The 18,195-nt window shown below is 44.3% G+C and overlaps 1 protein-coding gene across 1 annotated transcript in view; it reads right to left on the bottom strand.

The window, feature by feature from the left end:
• Window positions 1-18,195, bottom strand: part of NCOR1 (nuclear receptor corepressor 1) — a 154,224-nt gene that overhangs the window by 127,657 nt on the left and 8,372 nt on the right. Inside the window, 2 exon segments of the mRNA XM_048518672.1 lie at window positions 2,399-2,526; window positions 4,637-4,814. Coding sequence (XP_048374629.1) covers window positions 2,399-2,526; window positions 4,637-4,744 — 236 coding nt within the window. The 5' untranslated portion in view covers window positions 4,745-4,814.

Raw genomic sequence — 18,195 nt, 5'->3', positions numbered from 1 at the left:
ACACAAAAATTATCACTCCAGTGTTCTAATGACAAAGTCTAATTTCTAGTAAGCCTATCAGATCAAGATCCGTTTCTGACTGTTTTATAATAAGGAACTGTTGTCAAGAATAACACGTTCCAAGTTCTCCTGTACCACTCCATCATCTAGGGCAGATCCTTTGACCTCCAACAATTTGTTTCATTCCTCCTTCTTGCAGTTAATGACATGGAATTCTACATCAATTTAAAGTTTTTTTAAAAAACTTATCAAGCGGACCTTAGGATCCAATGGCATTTTATATGCTGTAAAGTCTTATCCATTTAAATCTCCCTAGTGGTATAATGAGTATTTCCAGAACAGATGCATTAAGTCTCCATTAAGAAGATTTAAACCATGAATACATTTCAACCTCAAGGGGGCTAAATTCCATTTCATCTGCACTTAAAGAAACTTTTCTTTGTAGATTTATTTATGACATTCCTGGAGACATTTTCCCAGATCAAGTCTCATTCCTGTTGTTGAATGTGTTGTCTGATATATTTTCCCACGTACTTTTTTATACCTTCTGCAAACTAACCAAAAGGCAGAAAATTTCAGCCATTTGACCTTTCAATGCTAATCCTTCCAACAATAACTCATAAGGAAAAAACCTCACATTTTCCTAGCCGTTAATTAATCACATTAAGCTTACACGGCCATCAGCAGCTCATCTTGCCAAACAACTGAGGCACACACCATTATTGACTGTAAATCACTGATGCTAATGGAGATTAACATAGATTCAGAACAGTTTAGATTGGGTCCAGACTGTCAAATTAACATGCAGCTCCTAGGCCAGGGGTGGCCAACCTATGGTGCTCCAGATGTTCATAGACTACAATTCCCATCAGCCCCTGTCAGATGGGAATTGTAGTCCATGAACATCTGGAGCACCATAAGTTGGCCACCCCATCCTAGGCTTTAACTTCTTCCATCTCGGATCGTGATGTCACATTATTGATTTCATTTCCTCCCCTTTCAATTCATTTTGCACTTCCTCCCAGAAGCTCCGGCTGGCATACAAGATTCTTCCACCTCCATTTTAACCTCACAACAATCCTGTGGTGTAGATCAGTGAGAGGGAAACTGACGAGCTGCAGGCCAAGATGGACGTTTCATGTGGAGTGGGGGCTTGAACGTGGGTCTTCCGAGGCTTAGCCCAACACAGCAACACTACACCACACTGGCTCACATAAGCCCAAACACAGTTCAAACACTTCAATGAGAACTAAGTCACAGGGAGAGGCGAAAAACCAATGAACTCTGGAAAACATTGCATGATTTATGCCACTACCCCTTGTTGAACATTGATGCCTTCTGGAAATCTTACCAAGCCATGCCCCTGAGATTTCATAGGCACTTATAAAGGCATCTTCACTAGAAACTCGCTTGTAAAAAGAATAGTGAAGTTGAGATCCTCACAGAGGCCAAATGCTAGTTTATGCACCTGTGTAGCACATTCACTAAGTACACCCAGTCCTGCACAAAAATCACTTGAATTGTTACATCAATATCTATAAACGCAAAATACCACTGACTGACTCACTGACTGACTCATCAAAAGAACTCAAAAACCACCGAACCCACAAAGCTGAAATTTGGCACACCGGTTCATTATGTGGTTTAGGTGCTCACTAAGAAAGGATTTTTTCAAAATATTCAGTTTTACTCGAGTTATTACACATTTACTGTTGAACTCTGGCCATCTGCATTACTGTTGAACTCTGGCCATCTGCGCGAACATTCTAAAGGTGACAGTTAAAACCTGCTTGCCAAGCTAAAGGATGCAGTACGGGGAATAAAAATGATTCATTTCACAGGAGATTTTAATGAAGGGCACTTTGACGCTCTACTTCCATGTGTCGAATCAACAAGTTCTGATAATGCCCACCAAACAACAAGCACAATTGAGTCAATGGTGGCCCAACTGGATTCTATCACCGACCTCCTCACCGCATACAAACCTGCTCCTTCTGTTGAAACAGCTAAAGGGAGGAGAGGGATTAAACACAGAAAGCGATTTACAGATTCGGTTAGAAAAAGACTACAGGAAGCTGCTGAAAAAGATGCGAAAACCAACCCGTCAGTCCACAGACAGGCTGTGAGGAAATATGCTGCACGTCACCCCAAAGCTTGGCAAGCAGGTTTTTAACTGTCACCTTTAGAATGTTCACGCAGATGGCCAGAGTTCAACAGTAAATGTGTAATAACTCGAGTAAAACTGAGTATTTTGAATATGCTGCATGTGAGGAAATATGCTGCATGTCACCCCAAAATATGCTGAATGTCACCCCAAAATTCATAGAAAAGCTGTGATGAAGTATGCATAGCGAAGCACAGGTGCCCTGCTAGTACTTTAATAAAAACAAACACCCACCTATCTGATCCAGGGTGAAATTCGGAAAGCAAGGAAGGCCTCCGCCGGAGTTGCTGCTGCTGCTGTAGAAACTGGGTGGCTTGACTGACTTCCAAGTGAGAAGTGCGAAAATCAGGCACAGCAAACTCCTGGAAACAGCAGAGACAGAATGTTTGAGATGTAAAGACAAAAAAAAACTAAACTGGAAGTTATCTTTCAATTGAGGATCCCAAAGAAGGGCTTCTCCTTCACCAAAGAGCTCCTGAGAACAACTCCTTCCTCTGGGCTCAAGCCACAGAGAAAAAGCCACATCACCACTACAGCGAGCAGCCCATGTAGGGTCCCATGTGGACAGCTAAATCTGCAATATGGGGCAGAAACAAGGACCATGCATGATTTTGCAGACTCAGGAGTTCCCCAAATTCACTACCCCAAGGCAACAGAAACCCATGAACACTGAACATCAAGGAGTCCTTCTATATGGAGCCAGGCTGAGTGGAAGGCTGAGAAAAGTTGCCCGTTGCAGGGGGTGTGTGTGTGTGTGGGCTTCTATATAGTGCCTGACTGAGTGGAAGATTGAGAAAAGTTGCCCATTTGAGGGTATGGGGGGGCAGATGCAATACAAACTGCCCCCTTCTTCACCCCCACCCCCCCAAAATAAAACTAAGTTTCTACTTCTGAAGCCAGGAACAGAAACTTAGTTCTTTAAATTCCAGAGCACTGGAATTCAGTCCAATAGAGAAGCTGCCCTATGGGTGTAGAGTTTGGGGGCAAAAGAGGTCTTTGCTCCTCACTAACCACCAACCTGCACAGGTCAGTGTCACTGCAGAGCTGGATTTTAGCATTTCAGGGTTTAAAGAGCCACCTTGCAATTCCCTGCTCCAAAAATTGTGGGGCAACTTTAAAACCTCACTGTTAAGCAGGGATCCATCACAAAAGATGACAGATTATTTTAAACTTGCTCGCCCTAACCCTGTAACCCACACTTCATCATCCATTGTCACTTTACAACTGAATTCAAGTAGGACATGAGGAGTGAGCTAAACATTTTCTTTTTAATCAAAAGGTTTTATTGCAGGTCCCAACCTGTAAGAACTTATTCTTAAATTAGGTACGTTCTTTATCTTCTTTGGAAGAAAGATTGTGCGATGCTTGGAAGTGGGGGGGATGTCTTGATATCTAGTAAAAATTACTTGCAACCCCCCCAAGTTGTTGATACTAACTGTATGCATTTCCCTGAACTTAAAAAAAAAACCCTTATGTGTACACATACAAAACCCAGTATCTCCCAAATTACTACATATACCAGTCTTTGATTGGTCAAAACCCACCAGGCAACAATTTTAAATTGACTGCCCCATGCAGATCTTTTTCACTGTTGGCTGCAGACAAATTTGCAGCCGTTCAAAGTTTCCACTTCCAGCTGATCTGGAAGATAGTTGCAAGGAAGAAGCAGTCACATGTATAAAATCAGCAAAATATCAACCGTTATGGCAGATGGTAGAGAAGAAGAGAGATTTGCCTGCACTGCCAACTGCACCGCAAGTAGTCCATTGGAATGAATGGGAGATATAGACTCCTTTCCCCCAGACAGCCTGCAGGACAGTGGACCCTAAACATGCCTGTCAAGATGTGGGGAGCATTTCCCCCCCCCCCCCAAAACCACAGAAAAAAAACAACCACACAAAGGCTACTGCATCAAATACTTAGAATAAAGAATAAGAGTCAACAGAAAACATTTGTCAATGAGCACACAATGACAAGATAGCACGCATCAAGCAGACAAAAACGTACGACGGGATGATCCGGGTTGTCTTCCCCTTTTTGCAGTTCCAAGACTGCTTTATCGGCAGTGCAATTATTTATCCAAGAACGGGCTGCCTTTAATAAAATCCTGTCTTATGTTTTTTCTGCTTGATGCGTGATGTCTAGTTATTGTGTGCTCACTGACTTGTGTTCTTTCCTCTTGACTCTTATTCTTTATTATAGGTATTTGTCGCAGCAGCCTTTGTGTGGTTGGTTTTTTCCTTGTTTTCAGGAGCATTTTTTTCACCATCATGCTAACAGATGAAGATAACTGTATCCTGCAATGGGAACCGCCAAGAATCACTTCCGCTTCTGTCCACACCAGCCCCACCCAAGATTAAATTTCTTGATCACGCTTGATTGGTTGACAAAGAGACAAAACTGGCTTTTCTGCAGAGAAGAGTGTGATCCACGCAGATCCATCAAGGCTCCCCCAGATCACCTGCCACTTGCCTGTTGGTGTCGGCTGCCAGGGAACGTATACTGGACCGAATGTGTTGGGTAACGGTTCTGTTCTGTGCTAAACGCTCCTTGGTTAGGAGGGTAGCCTGAGCTTGACATGGTTGGAGGAGGAGTCGTTGCTGAGCTGCAAGATCAAGACTGATGAGCAATCATGTTTCCAGGAACCCGCCTAGAGGAAGAACAAAGAGATGACAGATAAGAAGCCACTCAAGACAGAGCTGCAGCCCTAAACACGTTCCAGCCACAGTTCACCTAAGTAGAACCAGGATTGGTTGTTGTGGGCTTTCCGGGCTGCGTGCTCGTGGTCTGACAGATCTTGTTCCTAACATTTCGCCTGCATCTGTGGCCGGCAACACACTTCTCTCTGTGATACACCTCTGAAGATGCCAGCCACAGATGCAGGCGAAATGTTAGGAACAACACACTTCTCTCTGTGATACACCACTGAAGATGCCAGCCACAGATGCAGGCGAAATGTTAGGAACAAGATCTATCAGACCACGGCCACACAGCCCGGAAAACCCACCACAACCAGTTAAATCCAGCCGTGAAAGCCTTCAACAATACATAACAAGTATTTCCCATGCAAGCTTGTGATTTTAAAAGGCACAAAAGCATCATATCCATTTGCAACAGAATGATTTTTCCAAAACCATCAAGACAAAACCTTATTTACTGTATGCGAAGAGGGTTTCACAGCTTTGTTCTTGTAATCATTTTTTATTTCCTGTAAGTATACTGTGTTTTTAAGAACATGCTCTAATTTTTGGTATAAAATGGTTTAAATGGTACATTACAGAAAAAAATATTGCTAAAATTAATAAGGCTCATATTGGTAAATGTTGAAAATGCCAAAACAGAAGAGCAACTTTTCCCATATGAGGTGGATATGTAAAAAAAGCAAGAAAATATCAGGTTAAGCTTCATGATAAAATGCAAAAAATCACAAAAGTTAAGTTTGAATTAGATCCAGAAAATACGTTGAATATTCTGCCAATTACTGTACTAAAAGTTTACAATGAGTTGTTTAAGTATATGGTAATGGCAGAGTTGCACTTACAGCAAGATGGAAATCAGAACAACCTCTGGATCCTACAGAATGGATAGGGTCTGCAACCTGTGGCTCTCTAGATGTTCATGGACTACAACTCCCATCAGCCCCTGCCAGCATGGCCAATTGGCCATGCTGGCAGGGGCTGTTGGGAGTTGTAGTCCATGAACATCTGGAGAGCCGCAGGTTGCAGACTCCTGAATAGACTAACAGAATGTGCAACAACGGCAAAGTTGAAATCTCTGAGGCACTGTAAATTAACTACAGAATATAGGAAGAAATGGAATCTCTCTTGGGATTGCGTAGATCGAGGTCTGAAACAACAAGAAACTAAACGATGAAAGTTTAATATGCTCATATATTTAAGTAAGCTCCACATGTCATTCTTCTATGTAACCAAGTTTTCTTCTAATTTTTTCAATAAAAAAGAAGGTTCTCCAATTCTTGTACATCTATCACTGTTCCTGTTGTAATCCACCTTGAAACTCAGAAAGGAAGACGGCATAAAAATTAACTGAATTAATGAAATACACACAGGTCAACCAATACAGTGCAGATCACAAATCAGTAAAAGCAGAAAGGAATTTATTGCAGAGGAGACACGGGGTCATTAGGGGTCAAGCATTAGAGTGTGCACGAACAGTCACGCCCCGGTGCAGCTTCGCTTCTGGTACACCAACAGGGCAGCGATACAGCGCTGTCAAAGTCAGGCGGGAATGCCAGCCTGACTCTGTGCCAGCCGTCTGTCAGCCAACTATGCTCCTGGGAAAGCAGAGCTCCTTCGTGAGAAGATCAGGAAAAGACAAGCTTCGCCAAACAGTACGTTTGTCCCTTATGACTGGCCTCGACCCGCAGGGAACAACAGGTGTCTTTTAAAGCAGCATTTCCCAACCTGTGGATTGCAAAGCTCGTGAAAGCGGGTGCCAAGTTTTTGCAGTTTTGTTGACTGCTCTGTTGTTTAAGTGGGTCACTGCGCCAAGTACATTTGGACTTGTGGGTCACTGCACCAAAAAGTTGACAGCCACTGTTTTAATGAATGCTCTTGCTTTGTGTAGACAACAAGGAGCTCCAGCAGGGCTGCTCAGCACCCTGAACGGACATAGCTGTGCATCCTAGAACAAGTGAAAGAATCTTCGGCAATATTGATGGTGAGGGATCGCTGAAGTTGAGGTGGGGGAATCAGACTTCTGAGCCACACCCGCTCAACCTCAAGTGTGCCACAAATGCCAGGTAAGTAAGTCACCTGTGGCACCCAGGAGAGAGGGGGGAGGAGGAAGAGGAGTTTGGATTTATACCCCACCTTTCTCTCCTGTAAGGAGACTCAAGGTGGCTTACAAGCTCCTTTCCCTTCCTCTCTCCCCAACACACACCTTGTGAGGTAGGTGGGGCTGAGAGAGTTCTGAGAGAACTGTGACTAGCCCAAGGTCACCCAGCAGGAATGTAGGAGTGCTGAAACACATCTGGTTCACCAGATAAGCCTCTGCCACTCAGGTGAAGGAGTGGGGAATCAAACCCGGTTCTCCAGATTAGGATCCACCTGCTCTTAACCACTACACCATGGTGGCCACCAACAGCTGCTGCAAGTACAATCACCTATTCTGCTTCTGCATACAGAAATGCCATGTAGCTCTTGTTGCTGTTAAAAGCGCACAACAGCAACAGATTTCCATGCACTCTCCTTGCCTCAGCAACCAACAGCCACCATTCCACACTATCCCTGGAAGGCTTTTCTTTAAAAAAAAAAAGAAGAGAGAATTGCTATTGAGGTATGGCAGAAGCGTTTTAACAATTTATTGTTGAGCTAGTTGCTCTGTATTTCCAACTTCGAGGGGGGGGGGGGATTTAAGGTGAAAGCTGAAAATTCACAACAACGGGTTCTGTTATTTTGCAACCGCGGATTCTTTTTAAAAGCCCCTTGGCAGCAGGGTGAACTGTGGCTGTGGGAAGTTAAGGCAAGGCAAAAGGTACCAGTGTAGCTTGAGGGTGCTCCTAGAGCCAGGCCTACTATTGAGTAAGTAGGTGGCAGCTGACGTCAGGAATGCCTTTTACCAGTTCTGACTGATTAACCAGTTGCAGTCTTCCCTGGGCAGAGAGATCCGGTCACTGTGCTACATGTCCTGGTAACGTCTAGATTAGATGTGCTCTATGCAGAGCTGCCCTTGAAAAGGGTTCAGCTGGTATAGAACGCTGCCTCCAAGATGCTCACTGGAGTAGGATATAGGGAGGATATCACTCAAGTCTTGAGTTCAAGGTGCTGGTCTTTAAAGCCCCATATGGTTTGGGGTCAGTATACATTAAGGGCCCCTACACCCATCCAAGCCCACTCAACCACTAAAGTCATTTTTGAAGACCCTCCTTCTGGAGTTCTCACATTCTGGGGTTAGATGTGTAGCGAACAAAAGGAGGGCCTTCTCAGTTGTGGCCCCAAGACCACGGTTCTCCCTTGACCCAGGGATATGCATCAGTTGTCTTCTATCACAGCTGAAGTCTTTTTTGTCTTGGTTTGACACTCCTCAGTGAGAGCCAGCGTGATGTAGCGGTTTTGAGATGCGGCGAACAGAACTGAACACAGTACTCCAAGTGCAGTCGCGCCACTGCTTTATGTAAGGGCATGACAATCTTTGCAGTTTGTTTTGCTACGTACCTTGCCATTCCAAAAGGAAGATGCCGCTTCCTTTTCAGAATAAGTAGCAGATGCTACACAGGCCAATTTCAGAAACTGTTCGAATATCTGTCCCTGAGGCTCAATTATCATTATATAGATAATTCCCTGATTTCCAAACTCACGACTTAAGTCCAGCAACCCACCGCATTTGACCAACTTCCTGAGCGAGAGCAGACTGGAAGGGCGAGCTATTTCCTGCCACCGCAGAATGAGTTTTGTGACCACAGAGGCATTCCTACGCAAGTTCCTGGTATTGGAATGTAGTATCCAACTGATGAACCATACTACCACCTCCTAGCCGTCTCACAGGGCAACAGGGAAAGCACTTCCAGAACAACCCCAGCCAGTTTAATTCTGCGCCAAACACTTCAACAGTCTGTAGCACAGGTGTCAAACTCGCAGCCCTCCAGATGCCCTCCAGCATCATGCTGGGAGGGGATGATGGGAACTGTAGTCCATAACATCTGGAGGGCACCTATGTAGCAACCCTGCCCTCTTCCTACCGCTGCCCCGTCACATGAGAGAGCAGCACTGACAGATTTGTGCCTGCAGGACCATTTAGATTTTCTTTTATTGAAGAGCAGCTCCGTCTTGAACATTGCCCTGCCCATGAACAGCAGAACGGAAAACCACTTCTTAAACAACACGCAACCACAGACCCAACACGGCAAGCTACCCTGCCTCCCAAAGCCATGCAGCTAATCTAACCCTCTGCTAAAAGCTTGGCCGCCCTGCTACACTGAGCTGCGACCTAGTCCTTTTCTTCGCCTTTTTGCCCATGGCTTGTTTTTAAATATGCAATTTGAACCACTATTGATTTTAAGCTTGCTCAGTATTGCCGAGAGTGGGCTGGTAAGGCAGTAACGCGAAAGTTCTATAAATAAAGTACAGACGTACAACCTACGACCCAAGCGAAAACCAACAGAGCCGGGTGACGAGATGTTTTGGAGTCAGGCCCTCAACACAGAAGTGAAGTTGTAACGATCCAGAACTTAGCTGCAGTCCAAGATATTCTGGGCCCAAACTGTGATGCTGTGCAGAGTCATGGACACAGAATTCACTTCTAGAGGCCTTAGCTTCCACGTTAAAGAACAACCGCTCTTGAATCTCACTGCTGAAAAAGATGTGCTTGAGCGTGAATAGACAATGCCTGGTGAGCTGTCAGGATTTCAAGGAGTAACTGGGCAAGATTTTCAGTGGCTGACAACTGAACCATCATTACCCTGCATAGTATTTCATGCTTCTTGTGACAGTGGTTAGTAACCAGCTGTTCTGTCTCCATATTTAAGAATGGCACTGCATTATTTTATCATCTGTAGCAGTCAAGTGTCTTGCTTTCTTAGCAGCCATCACCCCAGAAAACCATCTGGCCTCTTGTATTTTGAGTATAGTAACCTTTATTAGACATCAAAAAGAGAAACATCGAATAAAAAATAGACAAGGTAAGAGACCTTGTACAAACCTAATATAAACAGAGAGGGAAGCCCAGAGGATTATTTCAGAGTAAATCAAGAAATTGGCCATCATTTCCAATAAGAGACCTTTGGGGGTGAGCAGGTTATCAAATGTAATAAATAATAAATAACAACAACAACAACGGATCCTGGTTATTCAGGAGATAATCCAGTTTGGAGAGGAGGAGGGTCCCTTGTATTTCTGAGGATTGCTGTGCAAAGCTCCAATTAACACTAATGAGACACGTAAGGGTAACGCTTATCCAGAAATGATGACAACCAATAGTTTCTAATTTATTTACATACATCATTTACCGCACCTTTCTCCCCCAAGTTTTCCTCACCTCCATTTTAACCTCACAACAAACCTGCGAGGTAGGTAAGGCTGAGGATGTGGGACTGGGCCCAGGGCCACTTAGCAAGCTTCCACGACAGAACAGGGATTCGAACCTGGTTCTCCAAGACAAAGGACAGCTACGATCTGCAAGCCAGGGCTGCGCAAAGCCCAAGTGTCTGGTTGCTTCCAGTTGAAATGTTTCAAATGGCATCAAAAACACTTTACGCCCAAGGTCCTGTGTGCATGTGCAGAGCCCCCCTGCTCTTTGGATGATAGGGACAAACCTCCATGATAGTAATGAGAGATGATCTATGCCCTAGATACAGAGCCATACCATAGCCCTCTTGCGTTCTGGGGAGGAAGCTAGGGCTCTGCAACTCTTGCTCCTGAGGTTTAGCAGTTTCTTCTCTTCTCTCCCCGCCCCCCCTCGCTGGCCTGCACGGGACTGTGACTGCCTTTCATTCAATACTGCAAAGAATCCGTCACAGAGCAGAACCAGTTGACCCGATAATCCCATGCATTTCAAAAATAGCACCACTTATGCTTCAGAGATCCACACTGAAGCGGAAAGAGACCCCCGCCACACACACACAACCTCTGCTACAATTCATTCACAGCTGCTAGTGGCCGTCATACATAGCCAGCCTCTCGAGACTTGCAAGGAAGAGACCTCCATGCTGTCAGGCAAACTACTGTTGGCCAAAGAAGAAGAGGAGTTGACTTTTATGCACCGCTTTTCTCAGCTGCCAGGGTGCATTACAAGGAAAAGCCTGCCCAAGCCTCCACTGTGCTTTGCTCAGGGGAAAGGTCTAATCTAAGACTCTCACCTTAACCTACTTCAAAGGGTTGTTCTGAGGATAAAATGGAGAGACAGAACTATGGACGCCACTTTGGGTCCCATCAGTGAGAAAGGAAGGGCATAAACAAAGCAAGCAAATAATAAAAATAAAGAGCTTGAGCTTTGACTGTCAAGCAAAGACGAAGGTGAGATACATTACAGAAACGGACCTGGAGCTACAGGGAGATGCTCCCAGGGAGCGGGTGGCCTAACCCATCAAAAAGAGTCAGAAAAACTAGATGCAATGGACTATCAACAACTGCAGAGCTTGGCAAATAAATCTTGTCCGCCAACGAATATGTCAATTACCCAGCCTATTATATTACAGCACTCACAAATCCCATACACAGGAGAGCCTATATGTTGGCTAGATTTAACATCATGCCATCTCCGCTACATAGAGGAAGACTTAACGGTCTTCCAAGCAATAAGAGGTTCTGTACCTGTAGCATAGGACAGCTGGATTCCATCCCACACATTCTCCTGAACTGCTTACTATACCAAGAACTCCGATCCAGCCTGTTATCCCAAGCTATAGACCCTTTGATTGATTTTACTGAATCAGATAAAGTAGTTATGCTTTTAAATTGTCAGGATTTTCATTGTTGCCTTATAGTGGCAAAGTTTTTGTCAGAAGTTTGTAAACTGAATGTATGACAAACGCGAAGTTTTTTACTATTCACTTTTTAACTGGAACTGTATTTTTATACTATCATGTATATGCCAATAAAGGCTTATTGAATTGAATTGAAAACTAGATGCCTGTGCACGTCAGACTAGCTGCTTCTACTAAAAACTCAACAACTAGATTTATGACATTGGCTCCAGGAACTAAACATGACTGGGATGACCTTTCACTCCCTCCTGGGCGAGGGACACACATACCCACGTGTGTCACTACAGGACACCTTGCGCACAGAATTACACAAGCACATTTCCCGAGATGCATCCCCAAAAGACACAGGGGACAGACTGAAATAGGAGGAGGGATTCTGGCAAAAGCCAGACCCTGAATGAGAATAAGTAATTTTTCCAGAGTTGGGGCAAAAGGCGGGATCAGAGCCAGAAAGAAAGAGCAGGTGCGGTGAACCATGGACAAGGAAGCACCTGGCTGAAATTTTATCTCCGAGCAATGTGGCCTCAGACAAGTCACTTTCATTTTAACAGAAACACATTTCCTTGGGGACCTTCCGCCGTTCGCACCACTGGGATAACGCCCACTTTATCTGCCCTACATACATGTCCTACACATGTATCTGAACACTGAAGAAGTATTATATTAGGTAGTGCCACAACAGCAGTGCTAAAAGCATTAGCTACCAAGGCATCTCTGGGCATCTTTAGTCCCTTCCCTTGTTAATGGCCTCCACTGAGCTTACATGAACCCACAGGTTTCTCCGTCCACCTTATGAAGAAAAAGAGCTGGATTTATATCCCCCTTTTCTCTCCCATAGGAGACTCAAAGGGGCTTACAAACTCCTTTCCCTTCCTCCCTCACAACACCCTGTGAGGTGGGGGGGGGGGGAGCTGAGAGAGCTCAGAAGAACTGTGACTAGCCCAAGGTCACCCAGCTGGTATGTACTGGAGTGTACAGGCTAATCTGAATTCCCCAGATAAGCCTCCACAGGCGGCAGAGCGGGGAATCAAACCCACTTCCTCTAGATTAGAGTACACCTGGTCTTAACCACTGCACCACTGCTTTTGCATGGTGGAAGTGGGCTATTTGCCCAAAAGAGATGACAGCACAACACAGCTGACCAATCTAAGCATATTGCAGCATTCTTAGTTTATCTGCTGCTCCAAAGGGAGACAGGGTGGGAGTGTTTACATACAAACCTCCATAGGACACACGTTAAATCCCGCCCTGACCAAAAAAAAAGCCCTGTTTCTTCACTGCACACCCATCCATCGAAAAGTTGTAAACTGACAGAGTCTTCTCAAAAGGTATACTACCAGGAAACAGACCCTCATTCTTGACTTAAGGCTAACTAATTCAATTTGGGCAGCAAATGCTTGGAGAAAAAAAATCATTTAAAATACCACTCAAACTGAGTTGCCCTGGCCTGGATAGCTCAGGTTAGACCGATCTTGTCAGATCTGACGCTAAGCAGAGCTAACCCTGGCAAGGACTTGGATGAGAGACCTTCAAGCAATACCAGGGTTATGATGTGGAGGCAGGCAATGGCAACCCACCTCTGGACACCTCTTGCCTCAAAAACACATGCAGGGGCTCGCAAGTCAGCTTTGTCCTCCAAAATGGAACTGCTGGGGTTTTTTTGAACCTCGTTGCATTTGAAATCCTTTCAAAAGAGTCTGGTTTAACGTGGTAGCTGCACACCGTATAAATCAACATTTTCAAACCACAGAATATGTGCTTCTACCAAATTCTATGCTGGTTCGGGGGAAGGAGGGGGGGGAAGAGATTTTTTTTCTGACTCCCAGCATCGCACGCTTGTTGGACAAAAGAAAAAGCTTCTTTGCATCAACAGAAAAAACTGGCAAAACCAAACCTATAATCTCTTAGAAATGGATTACTCTCTTTTAGACAGGCTAAAATCTACTGGTTTACTGTACTGCGTTAAAAGAATGAACCAGGAACAAAAGTGCAACTTTGACAGTCAAGTTTGGTTGTTTTTTTTTTAATAAAAATGACATATTGTCAGATTTAACAATGTCCAAATTATGAATTCATAAGACCATCAGTCAACACAGGATGGACATTTGGTTTCTCTACCAGCTCTTGTCCCAGCAACATTCCACGCACTCGGTTTTCAAATAAATGATTGCACTCAGTGTCCTTGGGCGCAGAGAAGGAGCACCATGTAATGTTAAATATCACTGCTGCTCCCCTCAGCAGATACAAATTTTGGAGTAGCGTGTAATCTGAATGACAGTCCTGGATAGCATGAAGGCTCAACATAGTTGCTAGCCGTAATTGTTACAGGAAACAATCCGCAGGAATGTTTGTTTAGAAAACACATTAATTAGAATGCTGGAAAAGGACTCTTCCCCTATACAAAGTGACATGCCAGTTACAACACTGTCCAGAGAATCATCACCTTGATCCTCCTTTAAAAACAGTTCAAACCGCTTCAGTCTGTTCATGGACTCCTTCAGGTATACCTCAGCTGTTTGAAACAGCCTCCCATGGAAGGTCAAAGGTTCATCCTCTTTGCTAGCATTTAGGACAGTGATGGCGAACCTTTTTGAGACCGAGTGCCCAAATTGCAACCCCAAATCCGCTTATTTATTGCAAAGTGCCAACACTGCAATTTAACCTGAATACTGAGGTTTTCGTTTAGAAAAAAACAGTTGGCTCCGAGGCATGCGCTACTCAGGAGGAAGCTTGGTGGTAGTCAGTGGCTTTGCTTTGAAGCAACCGTGCAGCTCTTCCAACGGGTGAATCACAACCCTATGAGGGTTTACGCAGAAGCAAGCCCCATTGCCAACAAACGAGCTTACTCCTAGGTAAAGGATTGCACTTTAGTTCTTCGCATGAAAATCAGTGGGGTTTAACAGCACTTAGCAGGGTTACCTATACTGCTTCCCCAAAACTAGGTCTTAGGTTTAATGCTAATAATCAAGCCCAGCGGCCCAGGCCAGCCTAGATGGGGGGGGGCACTCTGTTTGCTTGTGCCCACAGAGAGGGTTCTGAGTGCCACCTCTGGCACCCGTGCCATAGGTTCGCCACCACTGATTTAGGAAGTCTTGTAAGGAGGTTTGATTGAAGAGGGTCCCTGGCTAAAAATGGGTAGCTAGATTTTTTACTGTGATGTCTGATCACGGCTCCTTATCCATTGGTCATTTTATTTCCTATAGTTATCTCTCTGTTTATTTCCTATAGTTATCTCTCTGTGTCTGTGAAAGCCATGCTGAACTTACTTTTTAGGAATGGTGTAAAAAGTGGGAGATAAATTATTAACTAAACAAACATAGACATAAAAAAACTGATTTGTCACTGATCAAAAAAATCAGCCCTTTTTTCCTTGGGAACAGGTGTCATCTTCTGAAAGCCCAACAAAAGCAAAACGTTTTGTTGTTGTGAAAAGGCAACTTTGCCCAACTCACCTGTCCACTGCTGTCTGCAGCATTACGTGGTTGTCAGTCAAAATAACTACTGCACTCTGCCGTAGTATCGTATCACCATTAATGGTCAGCAACAAGTGCCTGCTCTTTCATTACTATTTTTTTAAACTATAACAGCTTCATTACTTTGAGGCTTCTTTTTTTTAATGTTGCCACAGAATATGCCCTTTTTTGCTACACCGTTAGTGTTCAGAGATACATGGTTATTCACCAGGATCAATTAATTAATATCATGCTGTCACTGAATGGTCCTGTGCGGAGGAGAGACAAAGGAGGGAAACAGTGGACATGTTGTATAACAGACTTCCCTCTGTGAAACACTTCTGAAGATGCCAGCCACAGATGCAGGCAAAACTTTAGGAACAAGATCCACCAGACCACGGCCACACAGTCCGGAAAGCCCACAACAACCAAAGGAGGGAAGGTTTTAAAGAGAGGATTCTCTCCAGCTCAATATCATTATTATTTATTTGATTTAATACCCTGCTCTCTCCCACACTCCCCTCCCAAAGAAAACAAAAACACCAATTAAAATTAGCCACAGGAAGAGGAATGTTTCTGTACTCCTACATTCCTGCTGGGTGACCTTTGGCTACTCATAGTTCTTCGGAACATTCTCAGCCCCACCTACCTCACAAGGTGTCTGTTGTGGGGAGAGGAAGGAAAAGGAGCTTATAAGCCACCTTGAGTCTCCTTACAGGAGAGAAAGGTGGGGTATAAATCCAACTTCTTCTATCTGTTATTTGGCAATTATCTATTTCTCAATAGGTCCTATAGGTCAATAGGTCCTATAGGTCTCAATAGGTCAGTGCAAGTATCTCTACAACAGGCATCCTACTTCATCGTTTGAAAAGACACCCTAAACTGTTTCCACTAGTGCATGGTGTCTCCACTAGCTGCCTCCGCTAGCGCTTATCATCAGCCTCCTGTTTGGTCAGTTTTGGAGATGCCACCATAAACCCACCAGGAACCCTATATCAGGAAACCTTCTCTGTACACAGATCAACTCACAGTAAGTCTCATAATAACAGAGCTAGACGCATGCAAGACGTCTCCATATCCTATCAACTGCCCAACACAAAATAAGGCAAACTCACAAAACTCTTCTACAAAAAGGTCACCTGTTTAAATACCCAAAGCAAACAGCCCCTCCCCCCCGGATCTACCTCACAAAATGGTCAGGAGATCAAAATCGGGGACCATGACTTGTACTCTCAGCTCACTAGAAGTAGGCTGAAATAAAAGGGTGCCAGTTGTAAAAGGGTGATAGATAGCAGATAGCTGTTAACCAGCTTAGGATAACTTCTATTCCTTATCCCAAACATGACACTTTTGGCTTCTCCAGTCTGCTGTACCTGCCTAATTTCATGCATGTTCCCCTCTGGTCACCAGTCTCGGTCTTCCCTCATGCTCATGGTGAATGCATAAAAGCCAACTGCTGTCACAGTGTCTTTTCCTGCAGGTGAGGGCCTCAAGTAACACTCCCTCTCAACCTACGCTACCTCACAGAGTTCTTCATGAACAAGAACATAAGAAAGAGCCCGCTGGATCAGACCAGAGTCCATCTAGTCCAGCTCTCTGCTAGTCGCAGTGGCCCACCAGGTGCCTTTGGGAGCTCACATGAAGTATGTGAAAGCAAATGGCCTTCTGCTGCTGCTGCTGCTCCCGAGCACCTGGTCTGCTAAGGCATTTGCAATCTCAGATCAAGGAGGATCAAGATTGGTAGCCATAGATCGACTTCTCCATAAATCTGTCCAAGCCCCTTTTCAAGCTATCCAGGTTAGTGACCATCACCATCTCCTGTGGCAGCATATTCCAAACACCAATCACACGTTGTGTGAAAAAATGTTTCCTTTTATTAGTCCTAATTCTTCCCCCCAGCGTTTTCAATGTATGCCCCCTGGTTCTAGTATTGTGAGAAATATAAAATAAGAGGGACAGAGAGACTTGCCTGAGCCCACAGGGTGGGGTAGGAAGAAATCTAAATTATTGATCATTCTTTTGAATATTCAAAAGGCTCAGCAAAACATTGTATAGACACCCTGAAAAGTGGATTGGTGTTGTCATTGCGCGTGGAAAATGGATAATTGAGGCAAAGAGACTTCCGCTTCTTAGGGGATCATTTTCCTTTAGAGTATATACGGTACTTTCTAGGTTTGTAGGCAAGAAACAACCCCAGGTTTGCCCAGGTGTCTACATTCTAAAATGATTAAACTGAGGCTGTCACACTTTTGTCGCCCGAGAAGACAAGAGTCACTGGAAAAGCACAGCCCTCTGCTTGCAAGACCTGAGCAAGTCTGATAATGAAAGGAAATTTTGGAGGACACTAGAGTCATCTTAGGTCAGAAGCAACTTTATTCAAAGTCATTGCAAGCCAGAGTTTAAAGCTTTCGAAACCAGGAATCTTCAACTGCACTCCATTTGTGAGGGGAAAGAAGAAAAAGGAACACAGGTACAAGGAACAGTCATGCCCATTATGGAAAAACTCAGGTTCGTCACAATGTGCAAACTCAGTCAGTGGATTGCCTAAGGTCACCTAGTAAGCATCTTGCAGAGGTAAAACTGCACTTCCTGGTTTATAGCAGAATCTCTTAACACTATTTATTTCATTTATATTTATAAATAGATACATAACACTATGCTGGAGTAGTCTCAAATTGATATGGTAATCATTAGCAAATCATACATTTACATATTTAAAATATTTCCACACTGGTCAAACCTCCACTGAAAGCCAAGTCACAACCAAATAATGTGCAAAAATGAAAGGAGGGGAACCAAATAGATGTGAGTGATGTAACAGGAGAGCCAGTGTGGTGTGGAGAGCTAGTATTGTTTAGTGGTTAAGAGCAGGTGGACTCTAATCTGGAGAATTGGGTTTGATTCCCCACTCCTCCCCATGAATGGTGGACTCTGATCTGGTGAACTGCATTGGTTTCCTCACTCCTACATTCCTGCTGAGTGACCTTGGCTTAGTCACAGTTCTCTGGAACTTTCTCAGCCCCGCCTGCCTCACAAGGTGTCTGTTGCGGGGAGAGGAAGGGAAAAGAGTTTGTAAACTGCCTTGAGTCTCCTTGCTAGAGAGAAAGGCAGGGGACAAACCCAAACTCCTCTTCTTC

Source organism: Sphaerodactylus townsendi, linkage group LG16 (assembly GCF_021028975.2).
Source record: "Sphaerodactylus townsendi isolate TG3544 linkage group LG16, MPM_Stown_v2.3, whole genome shotgun sequence".
In the NCBI taxonomy this organism is placed as follows: domain Eukaryota; kingdom Metazoa; phylum Chordata; class Lepidosauria; order Squamata; family Sphaerodactylidae; genus Sphaerodactylus; species Sphaerodactylus townsendi.
Note: the sequence above shows the minus strand (reverse complement) of the source record. Positions and strands in the feature narration are given on the sequence as shown.